Source organism: Antechinus flavipes, chromosome 1, assembly GCF_016432865.1.
Source record: "Antechinus flavipes isolate AdamAnt ecotype Samford, QLD, Australia chromosome 1, AdamAnt_v2, whole genome shotgun sequence".
NCBI classification, from domain to species: Eukaryota; Metazoa; Chordata; class Mammalia; order Dasyuromorphia; family Dasyuridae; genus Antechinus; species Antechinus flavipes.
In genome coordinates, this window is record NC_067398.1 from 300,551,755 (window position 1) to 300,573,005 (window position 21,251).

Consider the following 21,251-nt stretch of genomic DNA (forward strand, 5'->3'; position numbering starts at 1 on the left):
GAGATACCATGATAATATGAGAAACAGAAAATATCAATAAAAACTTATTCAAAAAGTAAATGTAACAAAATTATAAAGTTCAAGTAGGATTTGAATGAAGAAATATGAAAGGACATAGATATCCATGAAAAACTTATTTTTAAGAAAATGCTTATTGACCAAATAAAATGGTTTGAAAGAACTAGTCTTGTTCTTAAGTAAGGATGTCAATAGGTATCTTCTCCACTAGGGCTTTATGACAACAGCTCTGAGTCATAGAGGTGCTTTCAGTTCCTACAATACAAAAAATCCTAACCAAGCACAATAATTCCAGATGCCTGTGACTTCTGCAGAGTTTAGTTGATAAGAGCTTATGGTAGAAGATGGAGTTTCTTGGAACGACTCAGACTGCCAGTTACTGCAGTCCCAGAAAATCTTATTTGTCTGAGTTGCCTCCTGCTACTATCACTCAGGAGAGTTACCAACCTTACCATTTGCCAGGATACCGACAACCTAACTCATGGAAGCCTAATGTATGTTACAAAGTCTCCGCCAACCAGAGCTGTCCTGCTGAGGGGACCAGAGGCCGGAGTTCCTTGAGGCCTCCCACTATCCTGCCTGCCCTGCGCACTGCCCTGTTCTCCCGGTATAGTCACCACGACTGGGATCAGTCAAACATGGCCCAGTTGCGTGGGGCTGAAACCTGTCGGCAGTGGGCCAACAGGATGACAGCTGATTCTATGAGGTTGATGCAGGACAAAGGCCAGTTGACTGAACAGATGCAGGACGGCACCTGCAGAAACCTGTGCCAACGGCTATCTGATATTGGCTTCTGGAAATCAGAGTTGACCTATGAACTAGACAGGTTATTGAATGAGAGCCATGCACTGAGCACTGTCAAGAAGCGACTAGTGTGTGCAGCCGACGAGTTAGAAAATCCATTGCAGGTGAGTACATGTAGGTGTATAGAGTGAGCAGACTATGTCAAACATACAAAAAATAGTTATAGCCAATGATAACTGGTAGCTTTCTGAGCCAACTTAGTCACTGACTTGGTATGTCAGAAGTAGAAGAACTTTGAAAAGGCAGGAGAAAATGTTATTAAATAATCAGTCCTCCAGGCTGGTCTTTTTGTAAATACGATTCACTTCAAAACAGGAAATATTTATTGAATTTCTACTATGTACCAGGCATTTTTGTCTAAAAAATAGAATGGTACCTGCCTTCCAGGAGTTTCCTGAAATTGTTAATTAATCCAAGCACTATTTACTGAAATTCCTACCTCTTTCAAATTGAACTGAATATCTCATAAGAATTCACATAGCTGGCTATCTGATTCCATGCGTGAAGTTTGGAATATGAGATACATGTCTGAGTGGTTAACTGGATCAAAGATTGGGTTGAGCCATATGAATGTGGATCTGATCTGCACTTTTCCTACAATCCTTGCTACCATCTTCTCTTATTCTCTTCTCACTTCAAAGTCTTTACCTGAATGGTGTAGTTATATCACTAACACCTATCTTCTAATAGTCTTTATGATATCACAGATAAGTGAACCAATCAGCAGTTATTCTTTCAAAACCATTATTTTCTCCTGTAAACTTTTCTAATATACTGCCTTCCTTTAACCTTCTGTTCCTTAAAAAAACAAACAAACAAACAAACAAACAAAAAAAACTGGAATCCTAGTTATTATTCTGGTATTGATAGAGAGATACATGATCATAATAAAAACTTCATTGGGGCTTATGACTCACTATCTATGACTGAAAGGATTCCCCTCCATGGAGGAACACACGTCAGCAGTTTTATGAGCATAGCTTGGTGACTAATTGTTTTCAGAAACATTTCTTTAGTTTGGTAATTTCAAAGCTTTCTTTGGTGGTTGGCAGGCTTCCATTTAAATCTATTATACAGGGCTGATCCCTCTCAGGCCTTCCAAAGTTTAATGAATAACTCCATCACATTTAAGGAGCCTTCTCTTGTCTGCCTCTTTGGTGCAGCTCTTTCTGTCCAAGCAAACATTGATGAGAGGACCATGTGGCTTAATTCCAGGCATAGTCTTATGAAGATTCCTTGGAAACAGCCTGGAAGGGTTTTTGAGGGCCTGCTTACACTGCTTCTGAACATCTCCTCCTTGGAGAAGTCTATGGTAGGGGGCTGAGATAAAGAGTGATCAAGTAACATGGCTGCCTGTGGCATAATATGCAGAGGCATGGAGATGGCGCAATAAGCAACAATTTTTAAAAGTTATTTTTAATAAAACCTCCTTTCCTGAGAAGTCAGGGAGGGTGTGACCACCTGTGTTCAAGCTAGCTTTCTAGAGGATCTCCGGACCAACCCGGAGGAGTGATGAAGACCTACGAGGATGGTCAAAGATGGGGTCTGGAGTCTTCTCTTGTGTCTGTGTCTAAGAGTCTGTTGGGTCTGCAACTCCCTTAAATACCTCAGTATGATTATATCACTACAACACACTGAGCATGCACAACCATTACATCACCATATCATTAAGTATATATTTAGAGAACCATTATTTCACACTGAGTAGGTGCTTAACTATAAGTACCCTGCTTGTCCTTGATTCAAGTACACCTTTTCAGAGTTTCCATAAATAAATGTGTATGTTCTTAAGTGTGTGATACCATTAAAGTATATACATATAAAGGCAAATTATAATAACAATTATTAATGCTTACTGGAATAGGTAACCAAGAGGTCATGAAATTGCTTTTCTAGACATCTTTCAAAAGAAATAAGAGCCTTCTTTTGTTGAGGATGACTAAAGTCTAAAAAATTGGAGAACAGACTAAATGTCCTTTCAATGTTTTATCCAGCTTTAAAAGTCCTTCATTTCATGCATAATTAAGTGAACCAAGCTGGATATTAAAGGAACTCACAAGAAGTTTTCTTCAAATCTTACAGTTGTGGGTTCTCGATTTTTCTGTGTTTTGTATGTATCTATATATATACATTGTGTCTCACCCAGTAGCAATCCTTCTCCAAAAGCAAGGATTATTTGATTGTCTTTGTATTCTCAGAACATAATAGGGTCTTATCAAATATTTATTGATTAAATGGCTTTATATTTCAGATATAGTCATTTGTCTTGACAGGAGTGAGGACAAGATGCACAGGTAATGACTTAACATGGTAGGACTACATGGTCACGGAGTATTCTGTTTTTTGGGATGACTTGTGAGTCTGTGATCATGGTCCCCTAGAGTTGTAGTTGTATCCCTGGGAAGTTTTTGTATTGTTTTTGTAAGCTATCCTGAGGTATGATTAGGCACAGATTATTCCAAAAGGCTTGACAATTGTGATTTAAGTCAATAAGCCAAGTTCAGCTGGAGTCCTTTTCTTTTCCATTGAGTATCTTTGTTTTGAGGTCATGAGACCACAATGTAACAGACTTTATGAGGGATATAAAGAAGTATAAGATACAGTTCCAAGCTCATTGGGAATAAAAGATATATACTAAATGAAAGTTAATAACATAAAAACAATTGTTTGTATTTGGTTGAGTATTTAAGTGGAAATGGAAACATTGAGCAAAATAGTTTAGTAGAGGGAGGAATCTGTGTAAGCTTAGATGGTCAAGGAACACTTCCTGAAAGAGATGGAATGGGAGCTTTGGATAAAGATCTGGATAAAGAAGTGGTCTTCAAATGCCCCAAGAGTATGTTTATATGTTATATTTGTAAGAGTCAGATTGGGTGACAAGGCTACAGTTTCAAAGTGAGAAGAAGAAAGGGAAGTGTTTGTATCCAAAGGCACAGTTACAAAACCCAATGAAGCCAAAAATACAAATCCCAAACTCAAAGTACAACTTTCTAAGTAAAAAGAACAAATGCCGGCAGAGGTAGATGTGAGTCATCCCTGTGCACAGTGATCTAAATATAATCAGAAAGAGAACACACTGTCTTATCTTTTTCTTCCTTCTTTGCAGGTGGCCCTCGAATGTTTGTACCATCGTGAAAAGCGGATAGGTGTCGATTTAGTCCATGACATTGTTGAAAAAAACCTTATCCAGGTATGAAATCTAATCCATCCATTCATCCTTCCCACAAGATTATGTATAGGGTTAATAGGCAAGTCAAGAGTACCTGGGGTTGGCTGCAGTTTCCTAAGATAGGGCTATTTTGTTTGGTTGGGTGCTAACAGGTTATGGGAGAAAGCAGGAATAAATCAGAGGGAGAGTTAGAAAAAAAAAATTCTGAGCAGTTCTCTTTGAGTAAAGACATTGCATTTCTCTCCAGGTTATGCCTAGCTTTAGAAAGGCATAAGAAAATCACTCAGACTGCAGATCTGTGGCTGTGTGACATGATAAAACAAAAACAAAACACTAGATTGCTAAACAAGACATAAGACTTTGAGCACCTGAGATACAACTAACTAGCTGTGTGACTTTTGGAAAATTTCTTTGCATTTCTGGAGCTCAGTTTTCAGTGCTATATGAGATTGGTGTCAAGGGATCAATTGGGAGTCAAGGGACCAATTTCCATTTACTCGTTTACCAAACAAAGGTGTTGTATAATAAGGCCCAGGAATCAGACAACCTGGGTTCAAAGGCCACCCGTGAGCCTTATTATCTTTGTAACTTTGTGACATCAAATCACTTTTCTCCATCCACAAAATGAAATCCACAGAAAAAATTGACCAGAAGGCCTCTCATGTCCCTTCCACGTCTGCTTTATGAATGACCTGTTAGATGAGTTCTGTCATCTTTGGGAAAGATAGAGGAATAAAAAGTTGTTGTACAAACAAAATGTAAATTAAGATAAGATTTAGAATAAGTATATTAGACCACCAAAAAACAAAACAAAACTATGTTACATAAGGGAAGGTATAACTGATGGCAGGAACATCAATTCCAGCATTCAAAAGGAAAGTACAAAGGTGAGTTGATTTGTTTTCATTCTTTACTGAAATTCTCAATTGCCCTGATTACTGATTTCTTTTAGACTCATTCTAATTTTCTTTCCAGTCTTGCATCCATATTAATAGAATGCATTGATAGAATGAAGGACTCAACAACCTCCTTAGTCTTACATGACTTTAGTGAGATTATGTAACACCTGGAACATGTGGGAGGGGTAGAGAAGAAAGAGAGGAAATGCATAAGACATGGAAAGGCAGGAAGAAAAAAAAGAGAAAATAAGTTACATGATGTTAGAATGCTTTTAAGATTTCACAAAGTACTCTCCTCAGAATACATTTGTAGATAGTATACTATTGACCCAATTTTACAGATGAGGGGACCAAGGCAAAAAGAAGATAAAGAAGACTACCTTAGATGCTTACTGGTTATGTGACCCTAGGCAAGTCCCTTAAGTTCTCTCAGCTCCATTTCTTTATCTTTAAAAATAAGGCTTTTGCATATAATTAGAAAAAAACAAGATATTAAATTAAAAACAAAAAAGAGGGTAATAATTATACTTCTTAGGTTTGTTGGAAAAATCAAATGATATGATATACAATAAGTAAAATGATTTGCAAGCCTCGAAGTGCTGTGTAACTGTTATTGTTCAGTTGGACTTTTCATGACCTGACCCTAGTTGGAGTTTCCTTGGCAAAAATATTAGAGTGATTTGCTATTTCCTTCTCCAGCTTATTTTACAGATAAGGAAACTGAGGTAAACAGTTAAATGACTTGCTCAGGATGACACAGCTAAGAAGTGTCTGAGGCCAAATTTGAACTCAGATCTTCCTGACTCCAGACTCAGCACTTTATCCACTGTGGCACCTAGATACCCATATATAAAAAAGTTATTATTGTTGTCATCACTATTGCTATTATTAAGAGATTTATCCAGGGTCCACCACCAATAAGTATCAGAGCTCACAGCTTCTCACTCTTGAGTTCAAAATTCCTTTTACTATACCACACTCCTATCAGAGTATAGATAATATTTTGTAGGAGAGCACCAGATTAGGAATCAGGAAACTGGATTTTAATCCTGATTCTGCTATTGTCTCACTGAATGACATTGGATGTCACCAAACCTGTCTGGTTTCTTTTTCTGTAAAATGAAGATAAGTATTCCTTTTCTGTCCATCTCATTGGGGTGATCATAAGAATAAATGAGTTCATGTAAGTGAAAGGGTTTTATTTGTAAAGTGTTTCATAAATATAAGGGATCATCTTGTTCTATCTCCTGCAATGGTCACTGGTTGGTTTCTATGATGTGTATTACTATGAGGTGTATAGAAGACTTTATTGATCTCCAAAAAAAAAATCATTCTTATGAAACATGAAAAATATGCAAATCCAGAAATCTACTAAAATGAAAAACCAACAAGATAGAGTTTCCTCCAGTCATTTCAGTTTTTTGACAGGTCTAGTTTCAGATCTTTTGCAGAAATTTCAGTTGGCTTGTGACAAGTCCATTTCCTCATCAGTTCCAAAAAGGAAATAGATCAAGTGGGTTTCCATCAATTTATCAGGCCCACATCATCTAATTATTTTGTTGTTAATAAGCTTCCACTTGCTGGCCCATTAAAGAAAATAAAGGTGAATTTTGGATGCCAATATTCTCTGTTCCATTTCTCAAGTTCCCTCTCTAAGCAGCTGAGTGAGAAGGCTCTGAGACTAGCCAGACAAGAGAATAGTCAGTTTCTGAGAATTGCTATCACTTCTGACTGGCAGACATTTTGCATTGCAGGAGGTTGATTTGCTAAAATGTTGTCAAGATCAAATAAAAAAACTTGTAGAAAGATGTGATGCTCAGCTGCGGTGAGTATTTGCCATTTTTTTTTCTTTCCCTGATTTCCTTTTCTGTTTTCTGGTTAATATAATTTCCTAATGTTGGACAAAACTGGCAGGAGTGACACCATTTCTTTTCCCTACCCCACCCCCTTTAATTTATTATAATGATGATTATCTAATTGTTAATATTTTTTTTAAAGAGAGAAAGTTATGGAGGAAGATAGTCTGCAGTGATCTCATACCCTGTGGACAGTATATATGAATTATAACTGCAGATGTGGCAAAATGGAGTATTATGAAACAGAACCCTGTGATTTCTGGGAGGATTGACTGGAATGGTGCCAAAGGATAGTCAGTAGAGGCCTGGAGTCAGGAGTCTTAAAATGAATTCACCTTTTTGTTCTCTGATACTCAGATGATTATGTAACCACATCGTGACAAGTTAAGAAGCTACTCATGACATAATTAAAGTGAAAATCAAGCTTTACAGGTCCCTGCTGCTGCAATTGCGGCAGCTCCATGGCTTGTACTGAGGGAAGTAGCTTGGTCCCATCCTTCATAATAGGAAGTTGACATTTAACTATTTCAGGAAAAGTTATTTAACATGGGACCAGCAATTTCTGTACTCAGAAGGCATAGCTATCAGCCCACTGGGCCTATACACTATTTTTGTATATCTGGGGTATAAGGAATGACAAGTAGGACAAATATGACCTGGAATCTTTAAAAGGACATAGTATTCTTGTACCCTAGTTCTAAAGCCAGTATCATCTTTGGAAAACAAGATGAGGATTCAGGGCCAATTGCATTTCATTTCCTCTACCACTTCTTCCTTACTCCAATATTTGGATTTAGGTCAAAGCAGATGAGAAATGAGCATGGCAAGCAACTTCAAAGGAAAAATAAAGTCACGAAAGTACCAAATGCAGCCTGGGATGAAATAGGAAAGACAGTGATGTTCACTTTGCCTAGTTGTTGGTGAAGCAGGTGGGGTATAGATCGACTCATTATACTGAGATGCCAGACTATAGAGAGACTTCCTTGTGTGCGGCTTAAGGCAGAGGAATCACTAGAGGTAGGTTATTAAGGCTTCAGTGTGCCATACTTTAGAGGCTTTAGAGGCTACTTTGCCATACTTCAAAAGATATAGAGACAATTGAACTTAGCAAGACTAATTAGAAAAATAGGGAGTTTTATATGCTTCCTCTCCCTGGAGGCTGCTTCCCAAATTGGTACAGCCCTAGAACTGCCAACACATTAGCAGTGATCAGAAATTACTCTCCAACTTCCACCATACCTCTCATCCAAACCCTGTTCTCACACATAACACAAATTTCATCCCACTTGCTCAGTGTACAAAAATTGTAAATTATGGCTCTGGCTTATGGAAATAGCCTTACTGATCTACCTCAGTTATAAACCTTAGGAAAAATGGGTTCTTAGCACCAGCTAGTAGTGTCAACCCAGTGGGCTAGTAGTAGCCTCTTCTCTCCATGAGTGTGACAGTCCCTCAAAAGCATAAGGCCCAGATCACCCCAACTGATGTATTTCTGATCTTAATAATGTGTTTTTACACATACATCCATTTGCTGCAACTTGGGGACAGCCAGCAGGGGGAGAGAGTAACTAGGAAAGGATCAGACAGTGCTTACAATGCTTAATTCAATTATTCCAACTTGGATCTGGAGAGGTGGACAATTTGTGGAATGGGGAAAGATGAGAATGAGACACCCAAAAGAGTAGAAAGAAGATAACTGAAGAGCAGTTGCCCTGGATTTTGGAGTAAATTGATCTGGGCTTAAAAGTTATCTGTTATTTAATGCTTCTAAAATCCTGGGCCAGTTATCTAATCTTTCTGAGGTATTGGATTGGATGAAATGATCCTTAAGGTTCCTTTCACTTCTAGATCTTGTGGTTCTGAGTGTGAACTATCAGGGAGCAGGAGAGAATGTGGGGAGTCCTGATCTCTAAGGTCTCTTCTGATTCTAAATAAATAAATGATCTCAATATCAGAAAGACGGTTGGGGGATGGGGATGGGGTTGGGGGCAAGAGTGTGGGGAGTGCTGGTAGGAGGAAGACATTCCCTTCCATTAAAAATATGAGGTAGATCCCTCTGAACAAAAAGCAGTTTAAATTCTCAGGTGAAAGTCCGCATGTCAAAAGAAGGTTGTCATCATCAAGTGATTACCTCTTGCTTTCAGAGAACATTATGCTATCTTGGGGGAACTTAATTAGTGCAGATCCAGAGCCCAATTAAGGAAACAGAATGCAATCTTTCCTCATCCTCAGTGTGGGAAGCACTGCTGCCAGCCCATTCGAGCCGTTGGCACATGGAAGAGAGTGGGAACTTTGGAGGTATTTTCGGCAAATCCTGGGGCCTCCCATCTGGATGGGGAAGTGTCCCTACCAGAAGTTGACATTCCTTCATTTCTTCCAGCGGAACAGAAAGTTCAGTTTGTAATTGTAGGAGAGTTAAGTTGTGGTTTCTCCTGGTCAGCATGTATTTTTCTGGTTCACATTTCACCATCAGTCTGGGATTTAAAGTGGGAAATTAATTAAGATCATTCTCTGTCCCCTCTTGAGCAAAGCAAAGAGGACAGGACTGGCTGGATTATAGAATTCTCTACTGCAGGTATCGAGATGAATTTCCCTTTTCTTATTTCTCTAAAACAAACTGACCAAAGACACAAGGGTATTACAGAAGAATTAAAGCTACAGTGAGGAAGACACCTACTCCCTCATAGTTTCAAGATAAGTTGGGCAAAAGGATTCTTTCAGGAATGATTTTAATGGGGAATGTGATATTAGGAGTACCTAAGGTCTTCCCCAATCCACCATTCTCTCTTATTATCTTAACCCTAATAATCAAAATTCTGCCAACTTAGAATAGAAGCTCCATCGATTTTCTGAATTGTCTTCTGTTGAAATGGAAATATCACTTGGAATAGGAGCATTTTAATCTCTTATCAGTCATTTATACTTTAGCTAGAAGGTATATCTTTCTTTCTAAATCACGACTATGAAAGTATGTTCTAACAAGAAAAGAGGTGAGATGGTATACATGGTAAATGGCTGGAAGAGACTGCCCACCATGCTACCAATGGTAGGGAGATGGTAGGCAATGGAGGAGTGAATCTAGTAGGGAAAATGGAAGACAAACCAGAAACTGAATCCTTTTGCCTAAAGCTAGCTATGAGAGATTTTTGTTTTCCTCAGGGATAACCGAGATGCCCAACATGCACTGGAGAAGGACTTAGCTGATAAAAATTCTGCACAGTTTATTGAAGAGAAGTGCTTCAACCTGAGAAACACATCAGATGCTATCACCTTCTTCCATGGAGTAGAGAAAGTAGATGACGCGTAAGTGTGTGACTCTTTTAACTGGCTGGGCATAGGAAATTCCTAATGTCCATGATGATGGTGTCTACAGAAAAGTATTTGTTTTTGAGAGTGTGTGGCAGTGGAATCAGAAGGATGATGAAATTTGTGATGGAGTTGCTTCATAAATGATGGTGAAATTGGCAATGGGAAGGTCCCTTTCCCATTCTTTGTCTTGCACTTAAAATTTCATATTTCCACGAACCCTCTGCTCTGTAAGGTCCTGGTTGAGCTTATGCCTCTTGCTATGTCACTCTCTTAGTGAGTAGGGTGGAGGTAAAATGTAAGTCATAAGAGCAGGAACTATTTGATTTGTGCTGCTGAATTTCAAGTGTCTAGTCTGGTTCCTTGCACATAAGGTACTTAATAAATGTTGGCCTGAATTGTTGTGGAGCTGACCAGGACCAGCTGCAAGATACTAATTCACTGAGCCCAGTGTCCAAGGGCCCAGTTCATCGCTCTGCCCTCTTTTGTCTCAGCAAGGACAGATACACTTCACTGCTCCAGACTCATCTCCATTTCCCTACTAGTTGTAGGATGAGGTTTTTTGTACTCTTAGCCTGATCCAGCATGGCCATTCTCCCTAGATCTAATATCCTCAGAGCAGGAGAATGTGCAGACACCATCTTTAGTTCAATGTCCCCAAACCTTTAAATGCTTAAAAGAAGTACTCAGCTTCCTATCACAGGCCCTCCTTTTTCCCTTAGCTTCCAACAGTTGTCAGACAGTCCAAGCTGTCCTTTAAAAATTTTTCCTAAGGGTTCTGGGAAATCAACTTCTCCTAGATTGTGGATTCAAAGTCCATTTGGGCCAGTGTACTACTTGTTTAACCTTGGGCAAGTAATTTTACCTCTCTGTCTCAGTTTCCTTCTAAGTAGGGGGAAAAGGGAAGAGATAAGTATTTACATAGTGGTTACTTTGTGCCAAGGAGCTTAAATAAGCCCTTTTACAAATATTTATCTCATTTGTAAAGTGAGGGATTTGGACTGAGGGTCCCACCTAGCTCTAAATTTATAATTTTAAAATCTAGGACAAAGGTTATGCTGAGGCCCATTAATTAAAAAAAATTTTTTTGATGACTATATTTTAATATAACTGGTTTCCTTTGGAATCTTATGTGGTTTTTTTTTATGCATTTAAAAACATTATTCTGAGGAAAGGGGTCCATGAACCCTTTTCATGGGCCAGTGAATGCCAAAGGAGCTTCTGACACTCAACACACACCAAAAATAAATAAATAAAAATTAAGAACTGCTAACGAGGGTTCTTTTATATTTATTTGTTTTTTTTTTCTTCTTTGTTCCCATAGTGGATAAAAGTAAATACCAAAAAGGAAGGGAAAGAGGGGAAATAGTGATATAATAAAAACTGCACTAGTTTGAAAGTTGGAATATTTGGGTTGTCACTAGCTCAACTATTGCTATGTGACTGAGCACAACCTCTCTGAACCTCAATTTGTAAAATCAAGTTAATATCTTTCAAGTTTTTATCACTTCTGAGACTTAATATGATGAGGCTTAAGAGGTTCCTATGAAATATTGTCTGTAAACCATTTGGTGGCAGTCCTTCTATATGAATGAGAATCATTAATATGGGCCTCCCAATAAGGAAAGAAAACGGACCCTGAGAGTTAAGCTTTAAGTAAGCCCCTGAGAAATGAAGACCTGCTTTTAAAAAAGTCAAAACTGCAGAAATTCACTTAGTCTATAGAGGGCACTGTTTGCCACTGGCCCTTGCAGGTCGAATGGTAGTTGCCAACTGGCTTCAGTGGCTGCAAAGCTGTGGGTGATGGGTTGAAGAAGGAATGGGCTGTGAGAGTTGCTGACGTTGGCACTTCAGGGGCCAGGGCTCGTGTTTAGGGCCTGCAGTTGTCATTAAGCAGCCTTATGTCTACTGCAAAGCTTGGAGGAGGTGGCCCAGGGGTGCCCCGAATTCCACAATGCTGCGCAGTCTTGTTGGGCAGATGGAAATCCCACTGCCTCCACCCAGTCCCGAGGCAGCATCACTGCTCTGAGGGGCTGGATTTGGGTGATTGGTCTTGGAATGGGCATTCTTTGCCAAGGCAACCCAGGGCTGGGAATGTTAAGCCCTCTTCTCTTCCCTCACAGTTCCATTTCACCACTGACTTTGTATCCTTAACTGCCTTCCCCAAGATAGCCCAAGATGTTGGGGACCATAGTTCTAGGGGAAAGGTAGCAAAGATGGCACAGAACAATGCCGGGTAAGGTGACTGGGCTGGTAAGGAATCACTGATGAAACTCCCAGGAGCCAGCGTGTAGACCCAGGAGTTTCAGATTCGGGAGCAGGATCGGAGAATGAAAGTGCAGCCAGCTGCCATCTGTCCCTGTCCTACCAGGAGAGAGCAGCCAGGGTGCTCCAGGCGCCCGGGCTCCGCAGGCAGGTGGGGTGGGCTGGGACGGGCAGAGACAGGGCAGGACACGCCTTCGCCCAGAGCAGCTGCCAGGCCTCGGCTCGCACCTGGGGATTCCCAGGGTCTGCCCGCAAAGGCGGGCTGGCAGGAAGTTGGGAATTTTGGAGGGAAATCGTAGCACCGCATCTGCGGCAGGAGGATGCAATGACTTTTACAGCACCTCTACAGTGTAAAATTCCCCCGCAGTCCCAGGTACCAAGGTGAGAGGCTTGGGGGAAGGGCCAGCTCTTTCTAGGGAGCCCATATCTCAGGAGGAGCTCTCCCTTTTATGTAATCTTTGTTTTTATCTTTCCCCCGAGTTTAGTGGAAGGAAAACTCCAAAACATGTTTGAAATCCATATGACACATTATAAACATTTTTAAATTAACCATACCAGCCAAAAAATATACTCCTGGCTTTTAAATACACCCAAGGATGCTGTGAGAACATGCTCTAAACCAGCTTCGATAGTGCTAGCTAGAGGAGTGCTGGGGGTAGATATGGTTTCGTTTAATGGAAGAGACAGTGTGGGTTAAACAGTGCTGGCCATAGGACTTTTGTTCTGATCTTAGTTTGCTATCCACATCAGACATTAGAACTTGTAGAGATGAAAAAGACCGCAGAGATCATTTACTCAAAGCAACAAATATTTATTATCTCCTCTGTGCAAGACACTAGAAATACAAGGCCCTGAATAGTCCCTGCTCTCAGAGAGCTCAGTAGACACTTAGTTCATTTTGCAAATGAGTAAACTGAGACCTGGAGAGATTATCCCATCAGCTAAGTCTTCTGATTCCAAGCCACCCTGATTTCCTTTAGACATCCTCTCTGGGCCTCTGATTTCTTTCTCCATAAAATTGAGGGGATTGAAAAATGGGTTTAGAAGTTCCATCTTGCTCAAAATTTATGATTCTAACCTCTGACAGCTCCAGCTACTTGTTAGCTATGTGATTTGGGGAAAATCACATGATTTCTCTGAGGTTTGTCTTTTTTTTCACTTGGGAAAGGACAGTCTTGGGACTGATGTTTTCTGAAGATCCTTCTAGCTCTAAAATTTTATCATTCTACATTACTGGGAAGTGGCCAGTGGGATTGAGGCCACCCTTCAGCCCCTGGGAAACCTCCATGCAAACTACCATTGTGAGTTTTTCTAAATCACATAGTAAAAAGCCTGTTCCAGAATGACATTTGGAGTTTTATGGCAAAAACCATCTCTCAGGGATGTTGATAGGATTTCATGAACTCTTTCCCCCACACCTAGTTCTTCCAAGATCAAAGAGACCTTTGTAGTTGTTCCCCACAGCAACTTTTCCAATTCCCCTGCCCCTTTGGTCCACTATTGACAAGGCTCCCACCCTGGGAAGGAACAAATAAAGGAGGGGATTTTGACTGTTTGGTGAACAACTCTGGGAAAAGACTTGGTTGGGAGAAATTGTTTGAACCTACTGTTTATTTCCTTATTTCTCACCTGACAGAATTTGTACTTCAAGGAGCTATAATTTCAAAGGTGTGGCTACTTCCTCCACTTATCCAGACCATAACTCCTCTATAATTCAGGCAGGCTTCCAATTAAATGTTGTTGTGGCTGAAAAATTCATCACCTTGCAGGCCATGTGTCCAAAAGTTCCTTGGATCCTGCAGTCCATCACTGGGTGAATCTTCAATGCTTTCCCCATGAGGATAGAGCTTTATCAATGTGAATTCCATTGATTTAGCCTTTTTAAAAACCCAGGCTCTCTCCCTTTCCACAATTAGGCATCAGAACAAGACTTTAGGGAAGGACAGAAGAGATGTATTCTGGAAAGATGTGGTGTGAAATTCAGTTTCAGAAATCCTATTTCAAATGCACAGAGTGAGCCTGCCCCGAGGATTTCTTTTTAAAAATTACGTTGCCAATTTTGACATAAATAACTATAGTGCAGGATGGTGTGTGGAAAGAATATTGGATGTAGCATCATCAGATCTGGGTTCAAGTCCTAAAACTGCTCCTAACTATGTGTAATTTTGAGCAAGTCACGTCTCTGTTCTATTCTCTTACTTGTAAAATGAGTGAGCTAGACTAGATGTCCTCAAAAGGCAATTTTAAACTTATGACAATAGTATCCTATATTTATATGTAGTTTTACTGTTTTCAAAAGGTACTTTACATCTGAGTCCTACAATAATCTCAGGAAGAAAATATTCCTCTTAATATCAATCAACCAGCATTTATAGTGTCCACTATTAGCCAAACTCTGTATCACACTGTATTGCCAAATACTGTACAGTTATCCCTTCCCATTGTTACTTTCTGCATCAAGTTTTCGACAGCATAATTAAGTGGGAATTTTGGGGGAGTTTTGGGAACCACAGACAATACAAGATATAGGATACAGTGGATGATACAGGAAAAGTTTAGAAACTCAGAAATGCATAAAATATATGTATAATAGTGTGTAACGTAATCCAAATTTTATAGTAAGATACTGTAAACATCCCATAAAAAATTTTCTAGTATGAAGGGCCAAAAAATTTTACTCAGATTTTCCAGATTACTTTGAAGAAGGGAGGATAAGCGATTAATCTCTTAAAATATAGAAGGAATAACTTTATTTGAAAGTGTTTTGTTGTATTTTTTATAGTGAAGAAATCATCTTTAAAGACATTCTACAAGGAAACTGAGGCTGAGTGAGATTAAATAATTACAAGGAAACTGAGGCTGAGTGAGATTAAATAATAATTATGGATAATATTTATTAGTGTCATTTTAAGGTTGGCAAAGTCCTTTTTATATGTTAATGCATTTGATTTTTTTTAGCAACATTGTTAAATACATCCCATTTTCCCAGTTTTTTACGGATAAAGAAACTTAAGGCTGACAAGGATTACATGACTCGCCTATGATCACATATTGGATTTAGAATCCTGGTCTTTTCTCACTCAAAATCCAGCATGCTATCTGCTATGTTACACTGTCTCTCATCCTGCTACACCACCACATTTACCTACTTGATTGAAAGTTCATATTTTCCTATATTGGACTTTCTCAAAATGAGGCACATCTATCCAGGCTTTTAAAAATGAGTGTCAACAGAATTGCATTACATTAAATTGCATTTTTTTTATTCACTCTGTTCCACATGGCCATTACTATTGAGAGTTATCTTTATTTTCTGTCTTGCAAATCTTTACTTTCTTTTCCATCTTTAAGAGACACATCTAAAAGAAATCTAATATTGAGTTCTTCATTCACAACAATAATGTCACTTTATATTGTCCTTTATTTGCAAAATATTTTCCTTACAACAATCCTACATGACATATGAATAATGAATATTATTCATTATCTCAGTCTTAGATGAGATAAGAAACTTATAATTCAGAAAGGTAAATAAGAAATTCTTTACTCAGTGCTTTGTAGCTAATACATTCTGGAGCCAAGATTTCAAACCATATTTCTTAGGATTTCAAGTTAAGTGTTGTTTCTACATTCAACCTTTTTTTCTTTCTACAGTACTATGACACATAATGCCTACAATTCTTGGGAACCTATTGACAAAATGAAATATCCAAAAGTTATTTATCCAGGAATAGTCAACTGACCTGGGACCAAGAGGAGAGAGAGTACAATTATTGCAATTCACTTCAGGCCTTTATTAATTTTTTACTGTGTGCAAGACATTATGCTAGGTCCTTAACACAGTGTTAAAAGAGGAAAAAACGACATAAGAGTTTGTAGGTCAGTAAGGGGAGAAAATGGGACTGATGGGGTAGGCGTGGTTGAAGGGGGAAAAGGGCATTGGAAATGGCAGGTGCTCTGATAAACAATCTAATTTAAGAGAAGTGAGAACCACAGAAAGTAAACTCCTTAGAGGGCTGCAACTCTTTCTTTTGCATTTGTAAGTGCCTCCCATTTAAGATTAATTAGGCTTGTTGGTTGATTGTTGATTGAATGTTGATTGCTTGAGACCAGGAAATGGTTTTTCTTAAGAGGTGGAAAAATGAAGAAAAGAAAAAATTCTAGGAGGCAACTAGGAGGAAAAGTGGATAGAATGCAGGAGGTAGGGTCAAGAAGAATCTTTTTGAGTTCAAATCTGGCCTCAGAACTTACTAACAGCGCAATCCTGGGCAAGTCACTTAACCCTATTTGCCTCATTTGCCTTAAATATAAAATAACCTAGTGAAGGAAATGGCAAACCACTGCAGTATTTTTGCCAAGAAAATCCCAAATGGGGTCACAAAGAATATGACATGACTGAAAAAACCATAGCACCACAACAATAAAGATTCTAAGAAGGATAAGTAAAGAAAGCATATATTCCAGAAATGTAGAAGAGCAAAGGCAACTCTGGAGATATGGACTGCTGAGTTCAGGAAATAGCAAAGAAACTCTGGCATATGTGATAGGAAGAGATGTGAAATCAGTCTGGTGAAGTAGGGCTGGGGCCCAATTGTGAAAGGCTTTAAATGCCAAATCAAGGAGTTTCTATTTTATCCTAGAAATAATACCAAGTCATAGAAGATTCTTGAGCAGGACAGAAACGTAGGCCTGTTTTTGTTTGTCTATCTGTTTGTTTTTTGGTTATTTTGGAAGCTCCATTACAAATGAATTAGAGAAGGGAGAGATACTGGAAGAAAGAAGGATGATTAGGAGTCAGTTGCAATAACACTGCTGTTCATTGACATCGTAAATGGCTCCAAAGCAACCACAAATTTATTAGTCTGTTCATCAGCCTTGAAGACAGATTAAAAAGAAATTCCCTCTATGAAATTTTTGCCTAGCCCTTAACACTGATCTCAGAGGCATGCTGTCATTGTATAGCACTATGGCCTAGGAGAAATGTCTTTATCTCTGTGGCTTTCAGTTTTTTCCTCATTAATAAAATATGATAGTTTATCTACAGGATCTCTAAGGTCTCTTTTAAGTCATTGAGCAGCTTATAAGTTTCATTTTACCAGGCCAAAGATATGTAGTATGCTGCTATTTTATAATGACCACCAAATAAAATTAACAATGCAATCCTGTGTATATTTTAATTTCTACTTGCTGAGAAATATAAATAAGCTCTAGGAACTCCGGAAAAGCCAGCCTTCTCCTGCAATAGAGTTTCAGGAAATTGAATCCTTTTTCCTTTTCCTCCTTAAAATGGAAAACAGCCTTTATTTATGAACTAAAGACTCCTTGGGCTGGAAGGGAGCTTGAGTGAACATTTAAGTGAACTCCAGGCACCTAAATCAGCCTAAACATATATGAGTCTGTCCCTTTCCTGAAGTCCACCAGAGAAGGAAACTCCACGGCTGCTTCTAGCTACTCATTGCAGTTTCTGACTATTCTCTTTGCCAATAAGTTCTTCCTATTAGCTAACTTTCATTTCTGCTATTCAACACCCAAATATCCTTCTGTTCAACATCTAACTTCTTTGAACCTCAGTTTCTCCATCTGTAATATAATGGGAGTGGGCTAGATTATTTTCAGGATCCTTTCTAACTTTAAATTCTTGGAAGTTTAAGTCCATTTTCTCTTGTACTGTCTAGCAGAGAAAAATCTGTCACCTTTATATTCTTAAAAGTTTTACTTAAATTGTTCTTTTTTCCCCTAATTTGAGGTATTACAGTTCCTTGAGTTTTTCTTTATGGATAAGGAAAGCTAGAGCTTTTTACAGAGTAATCAGTGTAAACACTGCTCATCTTGAACTAAATCAGAAAACAGATGATAGACCTTATCTTTGTGTCTACAGAAAAGCCTAAGATGTCATTTGGGATCATTTCCTTTTCAGTCCTAAAAATTTTAGGTGAGAGGAAGGTCTATGCTGATGTCTGCCTGTTCAATCTTATTTTAATTTCTTTTGTATTTTATCTCCAGGGTCTCAGTACCTGAGACATTGGCCAAGTTTAGTGATGATAACATTAAGCATTCTCAAAATATGAGAGCCAACTCCATCCGGCTTCGGGAAGAAGCTGAGAGACTACTGGAAGCCTCATCAGATCAAATATGGAAGCAGTATACTAATACCAACCTGGCTTTCAGCTCCCGAATTTCTGAGGTGACAGATGTGAAAAATAAACTTCAGCTGCAACTGGCAAAGGTGAGCCAGCTATCAGAGACCTTTAAAAAGATCTTTCAGAATGGGACAAACCCCTGCTCCCCATCTTTCTGCTTCCATCTAGAAGAAAGCCTGCCCAGAGGTAGGAGACTATGGGAAATGACCCATCTAGAGTGTACCCACCTAGCCCATAAATCTGGGATTCTAGAAGCTGGTAGGTGGTGACCCACAGTCAGATCTGAGCTTCTTGGTGGGGATAGATTGGCTTACTCTCCCCATGTCTAAGCCAAATTTATTTGTAAATCTTCCCTTGCTTAATAATGTGCTTCATTCAAAGAAGCAAAGTACACATCGGCATTTTGAACAATGATATCAGAGACTGTTGATGTCCTCCATTTTGTGTGATTGCTTGATGTTTATAAGAATAAGGGTGAAGAGATCTGTGATCTTTCAAGCCACAGCTTCTTTTTTTAATTAAAGCTTTTTATTTTCAAAATAAATGCATGGATAATCATGCATAATTAACATGCTGTACAAGAAAAATCAAATTCAAAAGAAAAAAAATGAGAAAACGAAATGCAAACAAACAATGACAAAAAGAGTGAAAATAGTATCTTGTGGTCCACTCTCAGTTCCCACAGTTCTCTCTCTGGATGTAAATGGCTTTCAACTGACCTCAATCATCTCATTGTTGAAGAGAGCCCACGTCCATCAGAACTGATCATCATATAATCATGTTGTTGATGTGTATAATGATTTTCTGGTTCTCATTGCACTTAGAATCAGTTCTTGTAAGTCTCTCCAGACCTCTCTAAAACCATCCTGCTGATCGTTTCTTATAGAACAATATTATTCCATAACATTCACATACCATAATTTATTTAGCCATTCCCCTGCTGATGAGCATCCACTCAATTTCCAGTTTCTTGCCACTACAAAAAGGGCTGCTATGATTTTTTTTTTTTGCATATGTGAAGCCATAGCTTTTTAAGGAGGACACAGCAGATCCACGTTGCCCATGTTGGTACACTAGGAAACCAATCTTCTGGCTTTAAAGATTCCAGAAGATGACTATGATTTTGGTTAATGGAGTTCTTGAGAGATTTTGAGATTAAGAAATTAGAGGGAAATTGTGAATCATTTTTGGTTACATTCTTTTTTTTTTTTTAAGACATGTTAATAAAAATAAAAGCAGCATGGTGTAGTGGATAGGGACCAGTCACAGAATAAGAAAGACTTTCAAGTTACATCTCTGGGCAGGTCATACAATCTCTGAAGCCTGAGATAACTTTAAATTTCATAGTTATTGAAGATCTGTATTGGTAAAAGGGTTTCCTTAAAAGAAATTTCTTAGACCACTGAAATCACAAGTCTGGACCCCACCCTACCCCTTTGCCAAAGATGACAATAAAACAGGGCTTTTTGTTTTTATAAGCATTTAATTTGCTACATCAAACATGGTTTAATATTGCATTGTATTTATTACCATTGCACAAAGTTCATGGGCTGGGTGGGGTTTTTCTATCTTTCTTGGTTGTATAGCCGAGGTCTGTCTTTCATGAAGAGAATAGTTATTTTGAGACTTTTTTTCTTTTAAGATTTTCACCACTTTAATTTCAAATTCCCATCTCCCGCCACTCAGAGTTTCCCATTGCCTCATAGTCTGATATTAATCTTAATTACTTAATCACCAGCTGTTTTGTTAATAAGTCAGTGCCTAGATTGAATAAATTAAGCTCTAACAAGATCTGTTTGCCATTTGCCAAAGAAAGAAACAAGATAGGGTTCAGGCCTCAGCTTGGCATTCTCTTGATGATTATCAGTTTTGTGCTCTTCTAGATAAGAAAATAAGATATTGAAGGAGAGTGGGTGAGTGGAGAAGGTATTCCGTATGTCACCATTTCAACAGTTCATTGTTATTGTAGTTTTTAAGTGCTTCTTTTTAACTAGTATCTTTTATTAAGGTTGACACCTATTCCTTTTCCATTGATCTGAAATACTGGCCACATCCTGAAAATACAGACTTTCAAACTTCCACTGCCCTGGAAAGAAATTAATAGTTTCTAACTGGTCATATGAACATGATTTTCAAGGCTGGGTTATGTAGAATGGAAACTGTGAGTTTCTTAGGGATTTAGTATTGCATCAGATTTGAAAGTAGCTGGGAGCAGGCAGGGTTTTGAGCTACAATTTGGGCAATTGGGTGCTGAGTAGATAGAATACAGAGCCTGAAAACAGGAAGACTCATCTTTTTGATTCATTTCTGGCCTCAGACACTTATTAGCTGTGTGATCCTGGGCAAGTCACTTAACCCTATTTGCCTCAGTTCCTTATCTGTAAAATAAGCTGAAGAAGGAAATGGCAACTACTCCAGTTTCTTTGTCAAAAACAAAAACAGAAACAAAAAACCAACTCAAATGGGATCATACATGAATGAACAACATGGAAGAACTCCTAGAATACTGCATACCCTTCCTGGCCAAGAAACTGGAAACTGAGTGGATGCCTATCAGTTGGAGAATGGCTGGATAAGTTATGGTACATGAATGTTATGGAATATTAGTGTTCTGTAAGAAATGATCAGCAGGATGATTTCAGAGAGGCCTGGAGAGACTTACGAGAACTGATGCTGAGTGAAGTGAGTAGAACCAGGAGAGCAACAAGAAGTTTATACGATGATCAACTCTGATGGATGTAACTCTTTTCAACAATGAGATGATTCAGTCAGTTCCAATGATCTTATGATGAAG

At 38.7% G+C, this 21,251-nt stretch overlaps 1 protein-coding gene across 1 annotated transcript in view; it reads left to right on the forward strand.

Moving 5' to 3' along the window:
• The first annotated feature begins 273 nt into the window (after window positions 1–273).
• Window positions 274–21,251, forward strand: part of TEKT5 (tektin 5) — a 62,065-nt gene continuing 41,087 nt past the window's right edge. The window contains exons 1-5 of the mRNA XM_051963419.1: window positions 274–926; window positions 3,929–4,012; window positions 6,645–6,715; window positions 9,906–10,049; window positions 18,321–18,543. Coding sequence (XP_051819379.1) covers window positions 363–926; window positions 3,929–4,012; window positions 6,645–6,715; window positions 9,906–10,049; window positions 18,321–18,543 — 1,086 coding nt within the window. The 5' untranslated portion in view covers window positions 274–362. The remainder of the gene's footprint in view (window positions 927–3,928; window positions 4,013–6,644; window positions 6,716–9,905; window positions 10,050–18,320; window positions 18,544–21,251) is intronic.